At 34.2% G+C, this 22,314-nt stretch overlaps 1 protein-coding gene across 1 annotated transcript; it reads right to left on the reverse strand.

Annotated features, from left to right (window-relative positions):
• Nucleotides 1–312: 312 nt before the first annotated feature.
• On the reverse strand, nucleotides 313–1,674 carry LOC107952287 (uncharacterized mitochondrial protein AtMg00820-like). Its single transcript, XM_016887552.1, has 3 exons — nucleotides 1,418–1,674; nucleotides 549–629; nucleotides 313–460 (listed from the first exon to the last, which is right to left on the reverse strand). Exons 1-3 carry the CDS (start codon nucleotides 1,672–1,674, stop codon nucleotides 313–315), a joined length of 486 nt encoding a protein of 161 aa, XP_016743041.1.
• Between the last annotated feature and the right edge of the window lie 20,640 nt (nucleotides 1,675–22,314).

The following is a 22,314-nucleotide window of genomic DNA, read 5'->3' on the forward strand; positions in this document are numbered from 1 at the left end:
TAAATATTATTTTTGTTAACTTACTGAAAGAAAAATAAGATGATGAGTGCATTGATTCATAATCCAAGAGTCTATTTGTGTAGGCTTTTACATAACAGAAAAACTAAAAAGTAGGCACTAACAAAATAAAACTTGCAAAAGGACTCTTAACAATTAGAGAAAAAATCTAAGCAAAATAAACCCATAATTTTCAGCGACTAAATTCTTGATGTGCAGCAACTACTTGCCTAGAAGCAAGGAAAACAATTAGATTTTATTAACAATCCTTTAAACTGAAAAACTCCTTAAACTTCAGTTTATTGGTGCCATTCTTCAAACAGGATCTTCCAAAGTGCAAACTCCCATTAACCTCCTCAAATTTCGAAAAGAAAACAATTTGATAGGTTTGGTGAATATGTCAGCCAGTTGATCTTCGCCCTTGCAGTACTTGAGATCAGTTACCCCATCATTGTTAAGATCTCTAAAAAAATAGTATTTCACATCAATGTGCTTGTTTCTACCATGTAATATTAGATCTTTTGAGAGTTTGATAGCTGAATTGTTGTCACAGAAAATTGTTATAGCTTCCATTCTCTTGAACTTCAGCTCCTTCAAGATTTTCCTCAGCTAAATAGCTTGACAAGCATAGGCTGTTGTAGCAACAGATTCAGCTTCACTTGTTGACAAAGTAACAATGGATTGTTTCTTGGATGACCATGAGACAATTCTGATTCCCAACATGAAAATAATTCTCTTGATTGCCAATAAATGCATCTCAATAGGATTCTCCATAAACCTACTAATCTAACTCACATAATACATTATTTCAAGTCTTGCACTAGTCAAGTACATTAAGCTGCCAACAATTTGCTTATAAAGAGTGCCATTCACTTTCTTTCCCTCTTTTCTCAACTTCAAACCAAACTCAATGGGGGTGCTTGTTGGATTGCAATCCTTTATATCAAACCTATTTAGAATATTTTGAACATATTTCCTTTGAGAAATAAATATCCCATTAGCTAATTGCACTACTTCTATGCCTAGAAAATAATGCATCATACCAAGATCTGACATTTCAAACTCATTCATCATAGACTTCTTGAAATCATTAAACATGGAACTACAATTTCTAGTGAAAATAAGATCATCAACATATAAACTCACAATAAGCATGTTCTCTTCATAACTAGTTTTAATAAAAAGAGTGGACTCATAAGGACACTTGGTAAAACCAGCTTTCAAGAAATAAGCTTCAATTCAACTATACCAGGCACGTGAGGCTTGTTTCAATCTATATAAAACGTTTTTTAGTTTATAAACCTTATTTTCACTTTCATGTTTAACATAACCAGTAGGTTGTTTAATAAATACCTACTATTGGAGCTCATCATGTAAAAATCCTAGCTTCACATCTAACTGGAAGATAGGCTAAGAGTACTGGGCTGCAAGCGAAATCACCAATCTGATTGTATCATGCCTTGCAACAGGAGCAAAGACTTCTTTGTAATCTACCCCAAACTCTTGCTTATAACCTTTGGCCACCAAGCGCGACTTATACGTGTCAACTTTTCCATTCTCCTTCAACTTTGTCTTGTACACCCATTTGACACTAATTGTCTTGTGCCCTTCTAGAAGCTCAGTCAACTCCCATTTATCATTCCTTTCTAGAGTTGCAATCTCTTCATCTATTGCCATTCGCCATTTCGACTCCTTTACAACACATTCAAACGTTGTTGGACCACTCCGCAAATAAGGCAAAGTGGATGATTGGATCTTTAATCTAACCAATGCTAGTTACATTAAAATCTCCCATCCAAGTTGGTCTTCGTCGAATACGACTGGGACGAGGTTCGGTTACTTCTACTTCAGTGGTTGTTGGAGCATCGTTTGGTGAACTCTCAAGCTCAAGTGTTGCTTGAGTCTGTCGATCTAAAGGCTACTGCTTTTCATATTCAATTTTAGTGTCAACAAAGGTTTGAGAAGGTTACTGGTCATTCCAATTCCAAGTGTTCTCCTCATCAAAAATTACATCCCTACTAATCACAATTTTCTTCGTTAAAGGGTTAAACAATTTATATGCTTTAGATGTTTCACTTACACCTAGAAAGACACATTTCTCTCCCTTGTTATAAAGTTTCTTTCTCTTTGCATCTGGAACATGTGTATAAGCTATGCAACCAAAAATTCTGAAGTGATCTACTGTTGGTCTCCTTCCACTCCAAGCTTTTTCAGGTGTCATGTTTTGAATAGCAAAATTTGGGCTTCTGTTCAAGACATGGATGCTCCAATTTACTGCTTTTGGCTAAAATTATTTTGGGACCCTTCCATTAGTAAGCATGTTCCTCACCATATTTAGTATGATTCTATTTTTCCTCTTCAATATGCCATTTTGTTGTGGGTATATGCAGTGGTAAGCTCTTTCTGAATGCCATGACTTTCACAAAATGCTTCAAATTCCTTAGAGCAATATTCTCCACCACGGTCAGTGCGAAGAGCTTGAATGGTTTTCTCGATTTCAATTTCAACAAGTGCCCTGAAGCTAGTAAATGCACTAAATACTTTTGATTTCTCTTGCAAGAAGTAAACCCACGTTTTTCGGGAATAATCATCAATGAAAGTAAGGAAATAATTTTTACCTTCATTAAATGGTGGTTTTATTGGCCCACAAATATCTGAATGAACCAATTCCAGCACACGTTTTGCTCTCCAAGACTTTCCTTTGGGAAATTGTTCATGATGTTGTTTGCCAACAACACAATCTTCACACACCTGGGATGGAATGACAATCTTAGGAAGACTACTGACCATCTCTTTCTGTCTAAGAGTCTTCAAACCTCTAAAATTAAGATGACCATAGCGGAAATACCAAAGCTATGCGTCGCCCTTTAGTTTAACCATCAAGCAAGGTTGAACACAATTAATCACCAATGGAAACAACCTGTTGGAACTCATAGGAACCATTGCAATAGTACCTCTAGAAGGATCATAAATTTTACAAACAACTTTTGATATCGTAATCACTTATCCTTTTTCTTACAATTGATCAGCACTTAACAAATTGTTTTTTAAAGCAGACACAAAGAAAACATTGGAAATTGTTTCTAAAAAACCATTCTTGGTTCTTACACTAATATCACCCTTTCCCACTACATAACAATAGACTTATTTCCAAAAAACACAGAAGTGTGAAGGTTTTTATTTAGATAAGAGAAATAAGACTTATTACCACACATGTGGTTACTACAACCGGTATCCACATACCATAAACATGAGTTCTGTGACTCCTCCTGCTTGTTATGAACTACCATCAACAAGGTTTTAATTTCTTCTTTTTTTGAAAAATTTGACTTTTCTCCCATTTCCTTGTTATTAGACAGATTAGTATGACATTTAAAACGATAATGATCAAACCTATGACATTTAAAACATTCTACCTTTAATCTGTCAAATTGTTGATCCCGTTGTTTGCTTTTATCATTTGGTCTGACATGCCTACCACCATCTTAATTCAAGCTATCTCCTCTACCTTTTCCCCTTCCTCGACCTCCGCCTCTTCCTCTGAAAGAATGAGTTGAAGCTTTCAAAGCCTACTTTATTGAGGTAGAAGTTCTACTCATCTTTTGCTTATGGACCAACAAGGAGCTCTGAAGTTCATCAAGGGTGACTGCATCAATATCCTTGGATTATTCGATTGAGCAAACAACATAATCATACTTTAGTGATAAAGACCATAGTATCTTCTCAATAATGGTTGTGTCATTCATCTTCTCACCATGAAATCGCATATTATTCTCGATTCCCATGGTTCATGCACAATAGTTTGTAATAGACTCACCATCCTTCATCTGAAGAACCTCAAAGTCCCTCTGTAGGGTCTGAAGCTGTGCACGTTTCACTCTGGAAGAACCTTGATATTTTGTCTTCATGGAGTCCCAAATTTCCTTGGAAGTTTCTTTGCAAAGAACAGTTTCTAGGATCGAACGGTCAATAGCTTGAAATAAGTAATTCTTTTCTTTCAAATCTTTCAGCTTCAGCCCCTTCAGGTCCTTTGGCTATGCTTCTGTAAAGCTTTTTCCATCTGTTGGTGCTGCTACACCATGCTCAATGACCTGCCAATACTCCTTAGACCCCAAGAAGTTCTCCATCAGCATGCTCCAATGATCATAGTGACCATCAAAACATGGAATAGCTGGCTACACCAAAATTTTTAGAAGCCATAGGAAGGACCACAAACTTTTTCCTCTCACCAAAAATACTCTTCTTTTAACCAAGTTTGACACCACTGTTAACTTACTGAAAGAGATAACAGCAAGATGAAGATAATAAGGAAATGAAAAAATAAGATCATGAATGCATTGATTCATAATCCAATAGCCTATTTATATAGGCTTTTACATAATAGAAAAACTAAAAATTAGGCACTAACAAAATAAAACTGTAGCACCCCCAACCCGGCCCAGAAGTTATGGCCGGATCCGACATGCCACATCAAAAACGTTAAAAAAAATTTTCCATTCTAAGTCCAGAAAATCGTGCTTGATGTTCAAAAGATTAATTCATTAAGGGTTAAAGTGAATGGAAGCTGTGCACCAGGTAGAAAACCGGAAAAGAGGTGGTGAGTCCATCGGACTGCTTAAGTACCAAGCTCCCTTCGGATCAAATCCTAGACATGCATACCGCCATTGCCAAACCTTAACGTCATGGATATTTCTAGGAAACCGATTTGATTAAGTCAATTTTAGGAAAAGTGATTAATTTTAGAAAATACTTTCATTGCGGAAGCTTTACTTGTTGTCGTGTTTATTTTGAAATCAATTGTTGTTTTTGAAAATGCGCCCTAAAGCTATCCAATTTCAACAGTTAAAATAAGTAATACCTATCTTAGTAATACATATTAAAACCATCAAAAATAATTAAGCGGCCTTATTACATTTAAAAACCCAAAACTTCAAACGTAAATAAAAGGATGTCCAGTTCACCAGAAGAAAATCAAACTTTCAGAACGGGTGGCCACTCCGAATTCCCTCACAGCTCCAAGCCCACTATGGTTGGGGATTACCTGCGTGGATGAAAATAAAAAGGGGTGAGTTTGGGGAAACTCAGTGTGTAAATTAACCCAACCATAGCCTATATCAGCTCAAACCACAGAAATGGAATAAGTTGGCCTTAGCCCAGAACAGAATTCAGAATAAAGCCCATAGGCCCATAACAGAACAGAACAGATATTACATGTTTATGCAAAAACCCAACCCAGATTCATCCATAACACCCCCGTACCAGCGTTACACCATGTGGGGAGACTACTCAACCCACCCAACTGCTACACACCACAGAAATCGCAGCGAGGCTGCCAGATATTGTGACGAAGTCACCAGATACAAATATTGTGGCAGAGCCACCAGAACAGATATATGTGGCAGAGCCACCAGATCAGATAATCGTGGCAGAGCCACTAGAAGAGATATATGTGGTAGAGCCACCAGATCAGATATATGTGGCAGAGCCACCAGATCAGATAATTGTGGCAGAGCCACCAGATCAGATATTTGTAGCAGAGCCACCAGAACGCTTCCTCCATAATATAACCCATGTCCCCATGCAACAGATATATAATCATGGCATACATCATACAGAATCAGATCGTCATGCTTTTCAGTCAAAATTAACCCTAGGGGTATAACGGTAATTTTGCACCTAGGGGTATAATAGTAATTTTTCATACATAGGGGTATTATAGTAATTTAGCTACTTTTAGGGTTTTCATGCATATCCTAAATATTTACGTACTAACAGAACACTTATCGTGCATACTTACCGAATTGGGCCCGTTGGCCCATGAACCCGATCTTTGGCCCATTAAGCCCAAATTATCAAAATGTACGAAATCGCGCGTACTGCAGTTTATTACTTTAGATTACCAAATATACAAACCCAACTATCTTACGAGCATTCGCACACTCGCAAATTCCCAAAATGCTGACTTTTCGGCATTTCGGCTTTTCGGCTTTTGCCAATCTAGTCTATGAGAGGGTGTCAGTTACACACCTGTTTGCGACGATATGCTGACGAGATCCACACATGAACCGCCTACAATTGGATTACTAACACGTTAATCTAACTATTCAAATACAAACTACGTATTAACCCCTTACAATATTCGGCCAACCACACCTACAGATCATAGTAAGCTTATAAGAAAATAATAAGCAACTCATTAACAAATTTTTGTCAATGTTTACCACATAATCATAATTTCACTGCAAGCTGTCTTCCTGAGCAACAGTCACTAAATCATTTATAACTGGAGCTACGAAACTCCAAATCAAGTTCCGTTAATTTTCCTTGAAAATAGACACATATATATTCTATCCATAAAATTTTCAGAATTTTTGGTTTAGCCAATCAATACCAGATTTTTCTCAAAGTTTCCCATGTTTCACTGTTTGACTAATCTGACCACTCTTCATTACGAATCAAATTTCTCATTGTACAGAATTCAAAATATATTCTCGTTTATCCATTTGAAACTAGACTCATTAATCTTTAGTTACATAATTTATTCAGCTTTTAATTCATCTCCCACAATTTATGGTGATTTTCCAAAGTCACGTTACTGCTGCTGTCCCAAGCAGATTTATTACCAAATCACTCTTTCACACCTAACTTGCATGCTTGTTATTTAAACATGTATATCACCAATCAATCATCACATATCTATGATTTTACTTAAGTATAATCTTCATTTCATCATTTTAAAGCACAACATGTTAGCCGATTTTTCCCCTTAGCATCTAAGGCACATGCATGCTCATTTGTTTGGCTCAACTTCACTTATCTTCCATTTTTCATCAAAAGAACATGAAACAACAACCATTTCCTTCATTTTAATTCATGACTAAATGCTCACAACACAACTAAAAATCAAAATATACTTCAAGAGTTAAGGTAGAATCAAGAAGAACTCATGAACCTCAAAATAGAAGCAAGATACCAAGAACTTACCTTCAATTTTCCTCCTCCTAATGACCGAATACTCAAGAGCTTTCTCCTCTCCTTTCTCTTCCTAACTTTCAGCTATGATGAACAAAGATGGACAAAACTTTGTTCTTTTCACCCCTTTTTCTTTTAATAAAACTTCATGTTTCATCCATTTAATTCTTTAATACAAAAGACATGAAATTCTTATCATGAAACATTTACCTAACCCATTACCATGAAACATTTACCTAATCCATTATCATGGAACATTTACCTAACCTATTATCAATTTGTATCAATTTGTACCATAAATTATGGATATCAAGTGCACATTTTGTCTACAACAACATGATGGCTGGCCACTTCATGTAAAATGGGAGGTTTGTCATGCAAATCCTCCTATTTTGCACTCCTATTTATTTGGCCACTTCAATTTAGCCTATAGCATTTTCAAACATTTTCACATAGGTTCTATTTCATAATTTCACCCCCTTTTTGTTATGGAACAAAAATTAACTAAAATTGTCGGGTTCTATCTTAAGTTTGGGCTTTCTAGAGGCCCACTAACATAATTAAACCTATGCCAACATTCACAGGATTCCCGAAAATTGGGGCGTTACAAAAACTCATAAAAGGACTCTTAACAACTAGAGAAAAAATCTAAACAAAATAAACCCATAATTTGTAGCCACTAAATCCTTGATGTGCAACAACTACTTGTTTAGAAATAAGGAAAACAATAAGATTTTATTAACAATTTTAAATGAAAAATAATACTCTTTTAGCTTGTATTTTAAATAAATTTGAGATTATATATTTATAAATTACGTTTTAAATACCTTAATTGATCATGTTGCCTCTTATCATTATTAATTATGCGCAACCTTGAAGTAAATCCAAATCAATCCTACTTCTTTTAAATTAATCCTTCAAATAATAGGAGATGATATTTTCTTAAAATTCAAATTTATCATTGCAAATATACCCCCTAGTTTCCAAAGTGATTGGCTATAATCTTGAGAGAGTCCTCGACACAAACTCTATCAATGAAGCTATCTATAACCATTTGCTATTTGTTCATTTTCGAGGAAGGAGTTTGATTGTTTACTTCACTATCGTTTATGCTAGTCTTTGATCAGCGTAAGAGGAAAATGTTGTGTTGGTGTATGTTGAAATATTTTTAAAATATATATAGTGTTTCAATAGTTGAAAATAAAAAGATGTAACTTTAGTCAAGAGTTGTCACTGTTCATAGTGATTAATTATGTCTCTTGAATACCAAAAGTTACATTACTTGATTACTAACCAAGAGTTGTTACTATTCATAGTGATTTTGTTATGTATCTTGTTATAAAAAGTTATGCCATTTAATTATTAACAAAGAGTCACATTTCACTTATTTGGTACACCGGAAAGATATCAAAAGTTTCTTTTTATTCTCCCCCATCTTCTAGTATTATTATATTGTCCTCTTAGGAATTATTGCAAAAGCTCTTTATGAAAATTGATATTCTTGCTATGCTCTGCTCAATGATTAGTGGATTGTTTTTATCAGTGTAAAACAACGATAATTATTGGGCTCCATTGTATCTTCGAGGTTCATTTGTTTGTAACTCTTTTGCACACCAAAATATAGGTGGGATGAATAGAACCTTAAAGAAAGTGACATTGTTATATGCCTTGAAGCCGTCGTTAATTTTTATCTCTACACACTAACAATTTTAATGTTCTGTGTTCACAGATTTATGAGAAATTAAGGAAGGCATTTCATTCTCTAAATATTCACATGGCACTACAAATTTGGTACTATTAGGAAGGCTATTGACAATGAAACAACATTGAGGTAGCAATATTGTTAAATTTTGATTTTGAAGAAATCTTTATTGTGAGGAAAGGTATGTCAAATTTTTTGTTTTACTCATGTTGCATGAATAAGATTTCAACAATTAAGTTATATTGATTGTAATTATATTTTGCAAAAAAGTATGATTGTCTCATGAATTATTTATTTGATAGAAAGCAAATTCTAGTTTATCATATGCATGATATTTTAACATGCATAATTATTATTAGTATAAAAATATATATTATGTATCATGCAAAAAAAAAAAGAAGAAGAAGAAGAAGAAGAAGAAGAAAATGGATGAAATGCATGGCTAGGAAATGATCTATTAATCAAAAAATATTTTTATTTTGAATGGTGATGACATTGTTCAAACATTAGTTGAACAAGCTTCTATCTAGTAGAAGCATTATAATCAATCAGGAGAGTCTTCCCAAACCAAAAAGTTATGTCATTGAATCTAACAATTACTTTTAAAAGGTTAGGTTGAGATGATTTCTTTAAATAAAAAAAGGGCAACTTGAAAAGTGATGTTTTAAAGAGTCACTTAGGCACTTATTGTTGCATTATAAATAGACAATAAGTTTGAAGAATTGAAATTCCATTCATTCCATCCAATTTGTGAGTGAAGCCTTTTAGTACAAAAAATATTCTTTCTTTTTCAGGATATATATTTAACTTGAGATATAAAGTTATTTGTTTTATTCAAACCATGATACTAAAAGTAGCTGCCATTTGTATGTTATTCATGAGACATTATTTTGAGTATATTCATTTCTAAATGATACATTGAATCTAAGTTTATAGATGACCATATAATATGAATTATCTTGGTTGATTTAAAATAACCATAAGCTAAATGGTATATGATTGCACATGGTTTAGTCTATGTTATAAACGTTGGACTAGAAGTGATTTTGACTAGAAAATAAATATGTCATATGTAATATGTATGGTTTATAACGATGCCTTGTTGAGTGGTCTAGTCTGGTTTTGATGCAAGACGAAAAAGTAATTGCTTATGCATCTTGCTAGTTAAAAACACATGAACGTAACTATTCGACATGCGATTTATAAACATTATTTATATGGTGAAAAATGTCATATTTATACCGATCACAAAAGTCTTAAATAGCTCCTAACCCAAAAGGATTTGAATTTGAGACAGCGTAGTTGGATTAAACTTCTAAAATATTACAACTGCGTTATTGATTATCACCCTGTTAAAGCTAACGTTGTAGCTGACGCATTAAGTAGAAAGATGATTGTTGAATTGCATGTGATGTTTGCTCAACTCAATATTAGTAGTGATTGTAGTTTTTTGGCTGAATTGAAAATTAAACCTGTGTTGTTCGAACAAATCAGAGTGGCACAACTTGTTGATGCCAAGTCGTTGAGCGAAAAGGAATTGGTTCATCATTGCATGGTAGAAAACTTCATTATTGATAATCGTGGTTATTTGAGGTTTCATAATCCAATTCGCGTTTTAGATTTTTTCGAATTAAAAGAGTTAATACTTTGCGAAGCCTATGATAGCCCTTTTGCTATGCACCTTGGCGAAACTAAAATGTATCGCGACTTACGGGAAGTGTATTGGTGGCCCCCAGTATGAAAAAAAAAGATAGTCAAGTTTGTTTCTAGATGTTTGACATGTCAGCGAGTTAAGGTGGAACATCAGGTTCCTACCAAACTTCTTAAACCTATCTCAGTTCTTGAATGGAAATAGGAGTGTATAACGATGGATTTCGTGACAGGGTTACTGTTGTATTCGAGCAAAAGAAATGCCATTTGGGTGATAGTTGACCAACTAACAAAGTCAGCTCATTTTCTTGCTATTAGAATTGACTGGTCACTTTCGAAGCTAGCTGAGGTATACATTCGAGAAATAGTCAGATTGCACGGTGTACCTATGTCCATTATTTTCGATCGGGATCCCTGATACGCCTTAAGATTTTAGAGACAATTAGACAAATCTTTAGGTACGAGAATAATTTCAGCACTACTTTTCACCTGCAGACGGACGAACAATCGAAACAAGTTATTTAGATCATGGAAGATATGCTTCGAGCTTGTGTAATTGATTTTGAATCAGGCTAGGAATGTTATCTACTGTTTGCTAAATTTCTATATAATAATAATTTCCAATCGAGTATTCAAATGGCTTCATATGAAGCATTATATGGCCGAAGGTGTCGAACACTTGTTTGTTGGTTGGATTTGTGCGAAAGAAAAGTTGATGGGTTGAAATTGATCTAGAAACATAAAATATAGTTAAAGTGATCAGAGATAGATTGAAACAACTTTCGATAGATAGAAATCGTATGCGAACCTAAAATGTCAAGATATATAGTTTGCTATGGGTGATAAATTGTTTCTAAATGTATATCTGTGGAAGAAAGCTTTTGTGATTTGGCCGAAAAAGAATGTTGAGTCCTCAATTTATAGGATCGTATGAAATCATCAAAAGGGTTAGACCAGTTCCGTATTAGTTGGCATTACTGGCAAAGTTACAGAAAATATATGACGTTTTTCTCATGTCGCTACTTAGAAGATATCGACCGAATCCGCCTCATGTCATTTTGACGAAAGAAATTGAAATTCAACCAAACTTGTCCTACGAGGAAGAACCGATTGAAATTTTGGCTCGCAAGGTGAAAGAATTACAAAATAAATGCATTCCACTCGTGAAATTCTTGTGGCATAGCCATAGAGTGGAAGAAGTGACCTGGGAACTGGAGAAGACGATGAGATCTCAACATTCTCACCTCTTTTCAAGTAAATTTCGGGGACGAAATTTCTTAATGGGGAATTAAAACATCATGAATGTCAGTGGTATGGGAAAGTATGGTTTTCGGATCCTATTTCTATAAACTGGAATCGTAAATATCTTTATTAAATATTTACGTAGTGATATGTAAAGTGAATTGGATTTCAGATTTCGTCAAATTAGTGCTTAATTATGGCTTAGGGACTAAATCGTAAAAATGTAAAAAGTTTAATTCTTAAGGAATCTTTAATTAGAATACTAAGTAAGGGGCGTATATAGTAATTATGCCTTAGGACTTTATTGGTCGATTTCTAATTGTTGTTATAATAAATTTTTTTGTTTAATTAATGTATAAAATAAGATTAAAGTAAATTAAAATTAAACCATTTGTAATAAAAATAAATTTAGTGGAAAACCACAACATTTCCATTCATCTATTCATGTAAAAACCGAACGTAAACATAGAAGAAGAAAAGAAGACGAATGGCTAAGGGTTTCAAGGTTTAAATCTTCAAATTAGTGAGTGCAATTTAATCATTTTCTTGTAATTTTTATTTTTTCAGAATCCCAGGAGCTTAAGCTAGCTTACCCATGCCATATTTTTCAGTAGTGTTAAAGATTTAGAATGTCGTCAGTGATGAATAGTTGAATTTTTAGGGGTTAATTTAATAGATTTTAAATTAGATTTGAAAAAGAACTAAATTGTAAAGCCAATTGATGGTTTTGTTCAATAGGGATTAAAGTGCACAAATTTCAAAATTTGTGTTAGAAATGAGAAATAGGAAGTCTTGGAAGGACTAAAATGAAAATAATTTGACAATATGGGTTCTAAATTAAAAGACATGTTAGTCCAAATTTTAGGGACTAAATTGAATAAAATGAAAAAGTTACATAAATTAGCAATTCAATTTGAAATTGTTTGTGTCCTAATAATTTTGTATGTTTGTTTTAATTTGTAGCTAACTTTGACCCGGATCCCTCAAAAAAAGAGAGGAAAAGATCAAGTCGTCGACGAATAGCTTGGGGTTTACGGTTTGTGTTTCTATAATCCGAACTATCTCAATTGTTGCATTTTTATATTGCATCGTGTGGCAAGTTCATAGGTGAATTATAATTGATTCATTGAGTTGAAATAATATGATTGAATTGGTTATTTTTATTAATGACTAAATTGAATAGGTTCAGAAATGTTAGATATTATTTGAAATGTGAAATTGTGCTAATGTTGTGATGAACTATGCTGCTATAAATGAGAATTATGGATTGGATGATTGTGATTATGGTATTGAAATGAAAAATTGATTATAAATGAATGTAAGAAATTGTTACCCTATTAATTGTTTGGTCAGGATTGGGTATAATTGGCATGCCATAAGATAGGAAGAGTTCAAGGTTATACGACTACGTGTCGGGGAGTGTTGGGCACCCCATTTTTCGTTGATACCGACTAGTGTTGGGCATATTTATTTTTTGGTTTTTACCGACCAATGTGAGACACAACTTTTTATTTTAGATTTATCCGATAGACACTGGATGCTAAATTGGTGTGTTGGTTTGATTCACATATCCATTTGAGTCTGAGTCATGTTAATAGGAAAGTAATATGTAAATCGAAATAATGATATGTGAAACAAATAGAAATAAACATGAAAATGATCTTGAATGCTTACAATGGAAATTGAAATGGGATGAGACATTAATGCTTGATATTTCAATGGATATAAAATGGAAGTGTGATATGCATAGTAATGCCTTTTGTTGAATTTGGACAATGCAACTATGAAATAGAAAAGTTTACATGATAGTTTGCATAACATTAATTATTTTTATCTTATGCATTTGAATGAATTGCATTATGTTTTAATGTTTAGTTTATAGAAATACCACTGAGTATACTCAACGTACAGTTTTGTTTTTCGTGCACAAGTTAGGCACTTTTTAATTCAATCATCAACTTCAACATCCAACAACAATTCTAGACTCAAGTGTTGGTGATAGTTTATTTTGGTCATGGCTAAGTAGCCATTGGGTAAACAATGTTTATCTTGGATTTTTTTTGGTATTTTGAGAACTTTGTGCATATGCTTATATATACATAAGTTATGGCAATGTTGTCTTGTTGAATTAGTTGGCGTTTTTTGATAAATGCTAAAGGTAACATGTTTTAACCTCATCTTAACGTATTTTTGGGTGATTATTCGATGTTAATTGTGAATTTTATACTCTTAATCCTTTAAATTCATGTTTAATGCTTAATAGAGAGCTTAAAATAAAAGGAACGAAAACAGAGTGTCAGAACAAGCTACAAGAGCCACACGGGTTGAACCATTCCACACGACCAGACCACTCGGCTGGTGACCCACACGGACGTGTGGTAGGCCATGTTGATTTCACGAGATTGCACATCAAACAAAGAAAAATCCTAATTTTTAGGTTTTTTAGGCATTCAAAGATGTATATATGACCAAAATAAGAAGATAGGGAGTGCCGTTAGAGAATACTCAAGAAAACAACTTGTAAAACATAATTGAAGTAGATTTTCGTCAAGATTAAAGATTCCCAGTTGATTTCGTAGGAAGTTATCATGAGTTTCTTTATTTCTTTTGATTATACTATCTTTTGGATTTTTTATTTTCAAGCATTAACTAATTTTCTAAATATCTAGGGGAGATGAACCCTATGATGGGTTCTGTTGTTTGATCTTTATCTTACGCAATAAATACTTAGTTTCTTGTTCTCAATTATGTGTGCTTAATTCTTGGTTTAATATTTCTAGAGTATTGATCCATGTGCGATATGCTTAAATTGGTGGTTGAATAGATCCTGTTTAAGAGTAGATCTTGCTTAATTGAGTGGAGTTGCATACAATCCTAGAAATGGGACAACATAAATCTACCGGATTAGAGTCAAATCTAATAGGGGAATCCATAGCACAAGTTAATGCGAAAATAATGGTTTTAATTAGAAAGAAATTTCAATTAATCAACCTAGAGTTAGTTGCTTTTATGCTCGGAAGAGATATTAGCATAATTTAGGGATTTCTATGGATTAAGGTGCTAAGTAAAGAAATTGCGTAATTTAGATTGATAGTGACAGATGAAATCTAGGCGGATTCTTTCCTGGGTGTTGTTTCGCTTCTTGGTTGTTAATCGATTAATTTCTTGATTTGTTTTTTGTCGTATTTGTTAGTTAATTAATTTAGTTAATTTTAGTTTTTAATCAATTACTCTAATTATTTAGTTAAATAATAGAAAGACAATAATTACTAGTACTTTTAGTCTCATGGGAACGATATCTTTGTTCACCGTAACTATACTATTAATTGATAGGTGCACTTGCCTTAGTCAAATATTTAGTTAGTTTCGTGACACATTATTTTCGCGACACATCATTTTCGCTTATAAGTTGATAAGGTAATATACTTGAAATATGCTAGTAAATGAAAGGTATGTTCATGTTAGGTTGAATGATTTTGGTGTGACTTTGTGCATGTTTATATGCTTGATACTGAATCATTGTTATAAAGTGCTTAAAATGGTCAAATGATGCATACTATATTAATTATTTTGAGGTGCCTTGGAAGGCATATTAGATTTGTTTGAATATAGTGTTATGTCTGAACTTAAATTGTTGGATTGAGGTGCCAAATCTGTTATATTGGTTAGGCACTTAAGTTGATTGTTATAAGTGATTTTTTTTGGTATAATATTGATGCTTTTGAACTAGTTGAAACTTGGTATAAGTGTTTCTTGTGGTGTAAGTGGATTAGTGTTTAAAAGCTTGTTTTGGAAGGTATTTACAGGAAGACACGACCTGACACACAGCCGTGTGCCATACATGGGCATATGGCACAATCATGTAGGCTGCACATTTAGGGTGATTTTTGATGCACATGGAAACAGTCTGTTACACGATCCAACGATATGGATGTGACATATTTTTGAATATTTACACTTTTAACCTACACGGCAATAGTGAGTTACACGGTTTGTTCGCACAATTGTGACTCTATCTCCACTCAGCTTTCCCACATGGCCGTGTATCTCGTCTTATAGGCCTCAGCCTTTCACACGGTTAAGGTACACGGACGTGTGACCCCTATTAATAGAATTTTCCTCTCCTTTTATTTTTGTGTCAGTTTGATACTTGATTGATACCGGGTTAGTTTAAAGCTTTTGTAAGCTCGATATAGACCCAAATTTGGTTATATTTCATGTCGTTCTTGATCATATATGAATAAATTGCTATTGAATTGAAATTTTTGACTATGAAATGAAATCAAATGTTTTGTATTTGTTTCTAGCACCTTATTGCTTGGGTCCGACAACCAGACCAGGTATGAGGTGTTACATATATGGTATTTTATATTATATATATGGCTTGGATATGATCTATAATCTTATGGTTTTACAAATTTGAGATATTGTGAAATTTAGAAATTCACTTTAGAAGCTATGAATCAAAGATCTCGTGAATAAGGAAATATCAATATTAATGCTACTTGATCCATTTAGGTGGTGGTGATGGTTTTAACCATAATCACAAATTGACTAATAATGTCCATGATAAAAGGTATAAATTGTGCAATGTTATAGTCAAACTGTGTAATTGATGGTCCTCTAATATGACTATATACTAAAATATTTGAAACACCCTCGGTTTATTGAGAAATCTTTGAGTATGCATGCATGATAAGTTATAAAGTTCATTTATTAGCTATTAAAAGAAGATATGAAATATAAAAAATATGTTGTCTTATTTCATCAAGGGATATGAGGCCTCTTTATAACAACTTAGTGAAAAAGACATAATGTATGGTTTCATATATTTGGTGATTGTGAAATTAATTTCTTGGGTATCAAGAAATAAAGTAGCTACATATGAAATCGTCATGATAATAACAATAAAGTGATCATTGTGAATTGATAATCATACAAAAGATATCATTGACAGCATTCTTTTGTAAAAGAATTAATAATTAAATATAGTGAGGATATTGGTCTCATAAACTTTCAAGACATATGTAACACCCTATAGCCGACCTGAATTACTAGATTTGGATATCGGATGTTACAAACTTAAAACAAAATATTAAGGAAAGAGAATGTTTAATAAATATATCAGATTTTTAAAAGCAGCGTATGACGTTACAACTTAAAACTTTTTCAAATATAGACTTCTCATGGTGTAGAGTACTAAGCACCATGTTCCTATGGTGTCCTTTGTATGCATAATATCACAACTTGAACTGCCACCCTAGTGCATTCCTGGCTTGGTCCCTTTTGGCATACCAACTTTTTAATCAGAACTTGCATCACAAATAGACACTTATAAGTTCAAATGAACTTAGTGAATTTTAATCTAGGTTACCTTTGAACATTTATTGTTGAATTCCTCAACTTGAAGATTCTAGATTTCTTTTCAATCTTTAGAGGATACTTTTCTAATATTGGGCGCTTACGCATATGCCAATTAACTTATTAAGTAGATTATAGATTTCACCACTCAATGTGGATCACATTTCCTCTTCAGAAAATAGATGCATTACTTCAAAAAGATATTAACAGAATCCACCTTCGACAAATTCTCACACAGATTGATGTTGAACATTTCATCTAGGATGGTGTACTCACAAATACTATCATCGGTGAACACTTATACTAACCGATCTTTTAAAATGAACTTCATATGAATCCTAGCTCTGGAGGATTCTCATATTGAATTTGGTAGCTATTAGGATACCAGTTAGATGATATCTTGAATAAACCCAAACCACAACTTATTCTGTTGGATGAAACATTCTAAGTCATCCCTTAGAATCATGGACACCATGTTACATATCATGAGAACGCTCAAGTTTGGCGGAAAACTTAGACTCCATATAAGCTCTATTCATAGCATGAAAATACTCTAATTTGGAGGATACCATAGAATTTAGATAACTTCTATACATAGCGTAGACAAACTTAGGTCTGGCAGACACTTAGACCATTGATAATTATGAATACGTTAAGTTATTTGTACTGACGAGCTACTATGGCAGATTCACTATTTAAAAACATTGTTGAGAACTCTTTCAAGAAATACCCCTAGGGTAAATAAAAATTTCGCCATGAATGCAGCTAGCTAGATTTTGCCTTAAAGGCATTACAGAATACGCCACAAAGGCATAACAAAATTAACCTTATTGTATTGATTTTATAGAAAGTGCCATGGTTATGGTCTTTCTATAGATTTATTTCATGATTTTCCAGTCCGATTAGCATTATAGCTACCCCATCGAAGGCTACACAATAAATTTTCATTTTCACAGTGATTTGCCTGTCCAGTTTGCAATGTACCTACCCTACCGGAGGTAACACAAACGGATCTATTTCTTACATTTTTACATATCTCAGAATTGTTAGGCATTTATCATTTAACATTGAACACACTTACTTAGATTTTATTCATATTCCTAACAGATTCATACTTTACAATACCTAATTTCACATGCAAACACACTACACATCATTTTATTCATGCAACACATCATACCTCATTTTTGAACATGTCTAACTTTACGATACTTCACACATAGACACTCATCAGTTATTCAAAAACACATCAACGTATGAACAACCATTGTAAATTAACATGAATGAGTCAGGTTAAAGACTCACTTCATGTAACATCCCAAATTAGGGTCTAGTCAGAACAGTGATTTTGAGACCATAAATTTGAAATAGAAGTCTTAAGGGTATTTTTGTCTTTTGGTAGATAAAAGAATAAAAAGGTAAAAAGAAAGAAAAAAATTGCCCATCTTCTTCTTGCTCGTGCCAAAATTTAAAGGGTCACCATAGCTAGGATTTATTCATCTTTTCAAGCTTGATTATAAGTTCTCCTTAGCCCCATTTTTAATGTTCTTTACATTTTTGAAGTTGTCATCAATCGATCTGGCTATTTCTACCATTATTTTGAGCTAGGTTTCATATATTAAATTTGACCCATGTGTAACATGGTTGTATTTTGATGTTTAATAGAGGAACATGAATGTTTGACGTGTGATAAACATTTTTTACTAAGTGATTTTTAATGAAAACACCTAAAAAGGACTTGTTTATAAAAGGTGTAAAAATGAGTAGTAGAAATGTGAAATAAAGAAAAATATGGGCTGATATTAGGTAGAATATGAATCGGCTAGGCTTGGGTAACAAAGAAATTGCATGCATTTCATTTTACGGGCCTAAGGACTAAAGTGTAAATAAGTAAAAAGTTAGGAGTAAAAAGGTAATTTTACAAAAGTATGTGTTATGGGTCAATATAAGCAATGTATGTATTGAACAAGTTGAATTTGGTATTATAGATCAAGAAAAACATGATTCGGGTCTTGATTGGGGGAAAAACAAGGTTTACAAGGATTAGGCTCGTTTCAATCATTTTTGTACCGAGGTAAGTTCATTTGCAAATAACACAACATGTACCATAATTTGAGCGCTTTAATATTACATGTATGATAAATACTTACATAATTGATATGTTGTTGTATTATGTGTCTATTGCCTAAATTTTATCATGAAATATATTTTGATTATTTCATGAGTATGTGATTGGTGCCATGAATAATGAAATTGACTGTATGAGCAAGCTCAACAGAAATGTGGTATCAAAGAATCCCATTTGAACCTTAGCAATAGTTAGGATACAAGTGACATTTCACTAGGAATTATATAATCTGAACTCATTGAGATGTGGTCTGAGTTCGTGATATATGTGATACATGTTTTGGCGTCTGGGTACTGGTCTCGTATATTTTATTTATGGTGAGGTGGTCTGGCATGTTTTGCGAATACCTACAGCCTGAATGAGCAGACTCGTGAGTAGCTCATAAACGAGCAACATGTGATCTAAGATATGAAATAGCATTGGCTACATATAAGGCACTTAGGTGCAAACTTCTGATGTATCCGATAGTATTCCGAGTGTTCAACAGGTAGTTCAAAGAAGTTTTATGAGTAATCATAACGATTGCATCAAGACACGAAAGTAAGTTATAAATGTGCTAGTGGGCACAGGTATGTACATCGGATTCGTGTGAATGACATGAAATATGATGAGCTCCTGGTAAGAACATGTATTTATATATTTATGAGGAATAAGTTTATGAGAATTGATAAAATGCAAGATTATGTTCGTTATGTTAAATGCATGATTTAAGCTTGTTTAATTTACCTTTTATTTGTATGTGAACTTACTAAGCTTTATGCTTACCCCTTTTCTTTTCCATCTCTTATAGTTTTGCCAAGCTAGCTCGAGGATCGGAGAATACCAGAGACTCGATCACACTATTAATTGAACATTTGGGTATAGTTAGCTTTATCATTTTGGATATGGCATGTATAGGGACTTGGCCTTTTTGTTATGTGTCATATTGATTAGCCAATATGTTGGCCCATGATGTTATTATGATTATTTTGTATATGGCCATGAGAGGTGGCTCATATTGATTATCCTGGGTTGTAACCCTAATTATTGATGCATGCATGCAAATATGCTTATGTTTTAATGTGGTTATAGTTTCTTATGGTTAATGAGTCTGATGGATGGCATGTATGTTGGGTGTATGAAATATGATTAATATGTTGGACGATAAATGTGGTGCAAATGTATAACTTGAAAATAGGTTAGTAATGATAATAGTCAAATATGAAATTGGTGTGGAATGCCATATGAAAGTATAATAGTTTGGATAGGTGATATGTTGACATTGTCAAGTCATAATTTAACCATGAATGTGTTTGCTTAAGTGATTAAAGGTTTCATATTGCATGTCATGAAGTGGATCTAAGTTTGAGAGTGCTTAAGGGTGGCAAATAGCCTAAAAATTGTCCACACGGTTAGACACATAGGCATGTGTCTAGGCTGTGTATGACACACGATCTGTCCTAGGGGCGTATGATCCGACCAGGTGTCCCCGAAATCCTAATTATGCAAAACAGAATGCCTAGTAGTAAACACACGTACAGAGACACGGCTGTGTGTCTTATCCGTGTGAAGGACACGACCATAAGACATGGGCGTGTGCCCAGGCCGTATGAAGTCTGCACTTAATTTTTGGAATTTAATTCGCCACACGGCCTCAGCACACGGGCGTGTGACTTGGTCGTGTAACCTTATTTGCTTGATGACGTCATAGTCAGAGAGTTCCAAGGGCTGAGGACACGGGCGTGTCCCATGTCACATGGGCGTATGTGACCACACGACCTACCCATATGGGTCTGTGACTCTCCAAAACAAGAAAATTTCCTAAGTGTTAAAAAGGTTCCGAAAGTTCTTGGTTTAGTCCCGAACTACTTCCGATGTATGTTTCGGGTCTTGTAGACCCTCATAAGGGACAATTTGCATGTGATTGAAAATTTTTAAATGTGATTGAAACTTTATGGCTCGATTTTATATATTTATTTGCGTTTAAGTCTGGTAATGCCTCGAACCTTGTCCCAGCTTTGGATACAGGTAAGGGGTGTTACATTTAATGGTATTAGAGCTACGGTTTAGTCAATTCTCGGACTAACATAGCATGTGTATGAGTGTAGCTATACATGCCATATATATGTTATGATTGTGTGACGGCACCTGACGATTTAAAAATATGTTTTCATATAGTAAATGGATCCCGATAGAGCAGTGGCAGATGATGTTGAAAGTAACACACCTGCTCCCGCTGAAGGAACAGTGCCGTCTGAGAGTAGACCTGTGACTCTTAGTAGAGGAGAAGCAGGCAGAGAAGCCTTTCTCCACATGATGGATGCCTAGTACACGGAGTTCGTTCGAACGAACCCGAACGCTCAACCTCTTCCACCCCCTCCAAATCCCCAACCCGTACCTCAAGTGCCTCAAGGTATGGATTTTATGAGGTTTTATAAAACCCCAGTTGATAGAATTTGAAAGTAAGGAGCTAAAGAGTCTAGGGCCAATACCGAAGATGATCCCAAAAGGGTAGAATTTTGGCTCGAGAATTCCATTTGGGTATTCGATGAGCTATCCTACACGCCTGATGAATGTTTGAAGTGTGTTATTTCCTTGTTGAAAGATGCAGCATATCATTGGTGGAAAATGCTAGTTTCGATTGCATTGAGAGAAAGGGTCACTTGGGAATTCTTTCAAGAAGAGTTTCGAAAGAAATACGTCAGTGAGCGATTCATAAATTAGAAGCATTAGGAATTTCTCGATTTGAAACAAGATCGCATGCCAGTTACTGAGTAGAAAAGAGAGTTTGTTCAGCTCAATAAATATGTTCGAGAGTGTGTATCCTCTGAGGCTAAAATGTGTAGAAGGTTCAAAGACGGACTTAATGAGGACATTGGAGTTTTAGTGGGTATTCTTGAGCTGAAGGAATTTTTTGTGCTCATTGATCGAGCTTGTAAAGCTGAGGAACTGACCAAGGAGAGGGGAAGAGCCGAAGCTAAGGCTAGAGATATAAGGAAGAGACCGATGAGCAAGTCACTTCCATCTCAGTCTAAGAAATCCAGAGATATGTATTCTCGTTCTCATGTGTCGACTGGACATTCGTATAGAAACCGTAAGAAGAAAAATTCAGGTTTTAGATCTCAGGCTACATCTATGGCTAGTGTGGGTAATGATAGAGCTCCCAGACTCAAGTGCCAACAATGTGGTAGAGGTCATTTAGGTAAGTGTAGGGTGAGCGATGGATCTTATTTTCGATGTGGTTCTCAAGACCACTATATCAAAGACTGTCCTGAGATGGTCG

This window comes from Gossypium hirsutum, chromosome A02 (assembly GCF_007990345.1).
Source record: "Gossypium hirsutum isolate 1008001.06 chromosome A02, Gossypium_hirsutum_v2.1, whole genome shotgun sequence".
Taxonomy (NCBI): domain Eukaryota; kingdom Viridiplantae; phylum Streptophyta; class Magnoliopsida; order Malvales; family Malvaceae; genus Gossypium; species Gossypium hirsutum.

What these genes read in the sequence shown, in the direction of transcription:
- LOC107952287 (XM_016887552.1), bottom strand. Translation starts at nt 1,674, where the DNA reads ATGGCAATAGATGAAGAGATTGCAACTCTAGAAAGGAATGATAAATGG. An exon ending in GTGATTTCGCTTGCAGCCCA is followed by an intron (nt 630 to 1,417) that starts GTACTCTTAGCC and finishes TTGCTACAACAG; the next exon opens with CCTATGCTTGTCAAGCTATT. An exon ending in GGAAGCTATAACAATTTTCT is followed by an intron (nt 461 to 548) that starts GTGACAACAATT and finishes CTATTTTTTTAG; the next exon opens with AGATCTTAACAATGATGGGG.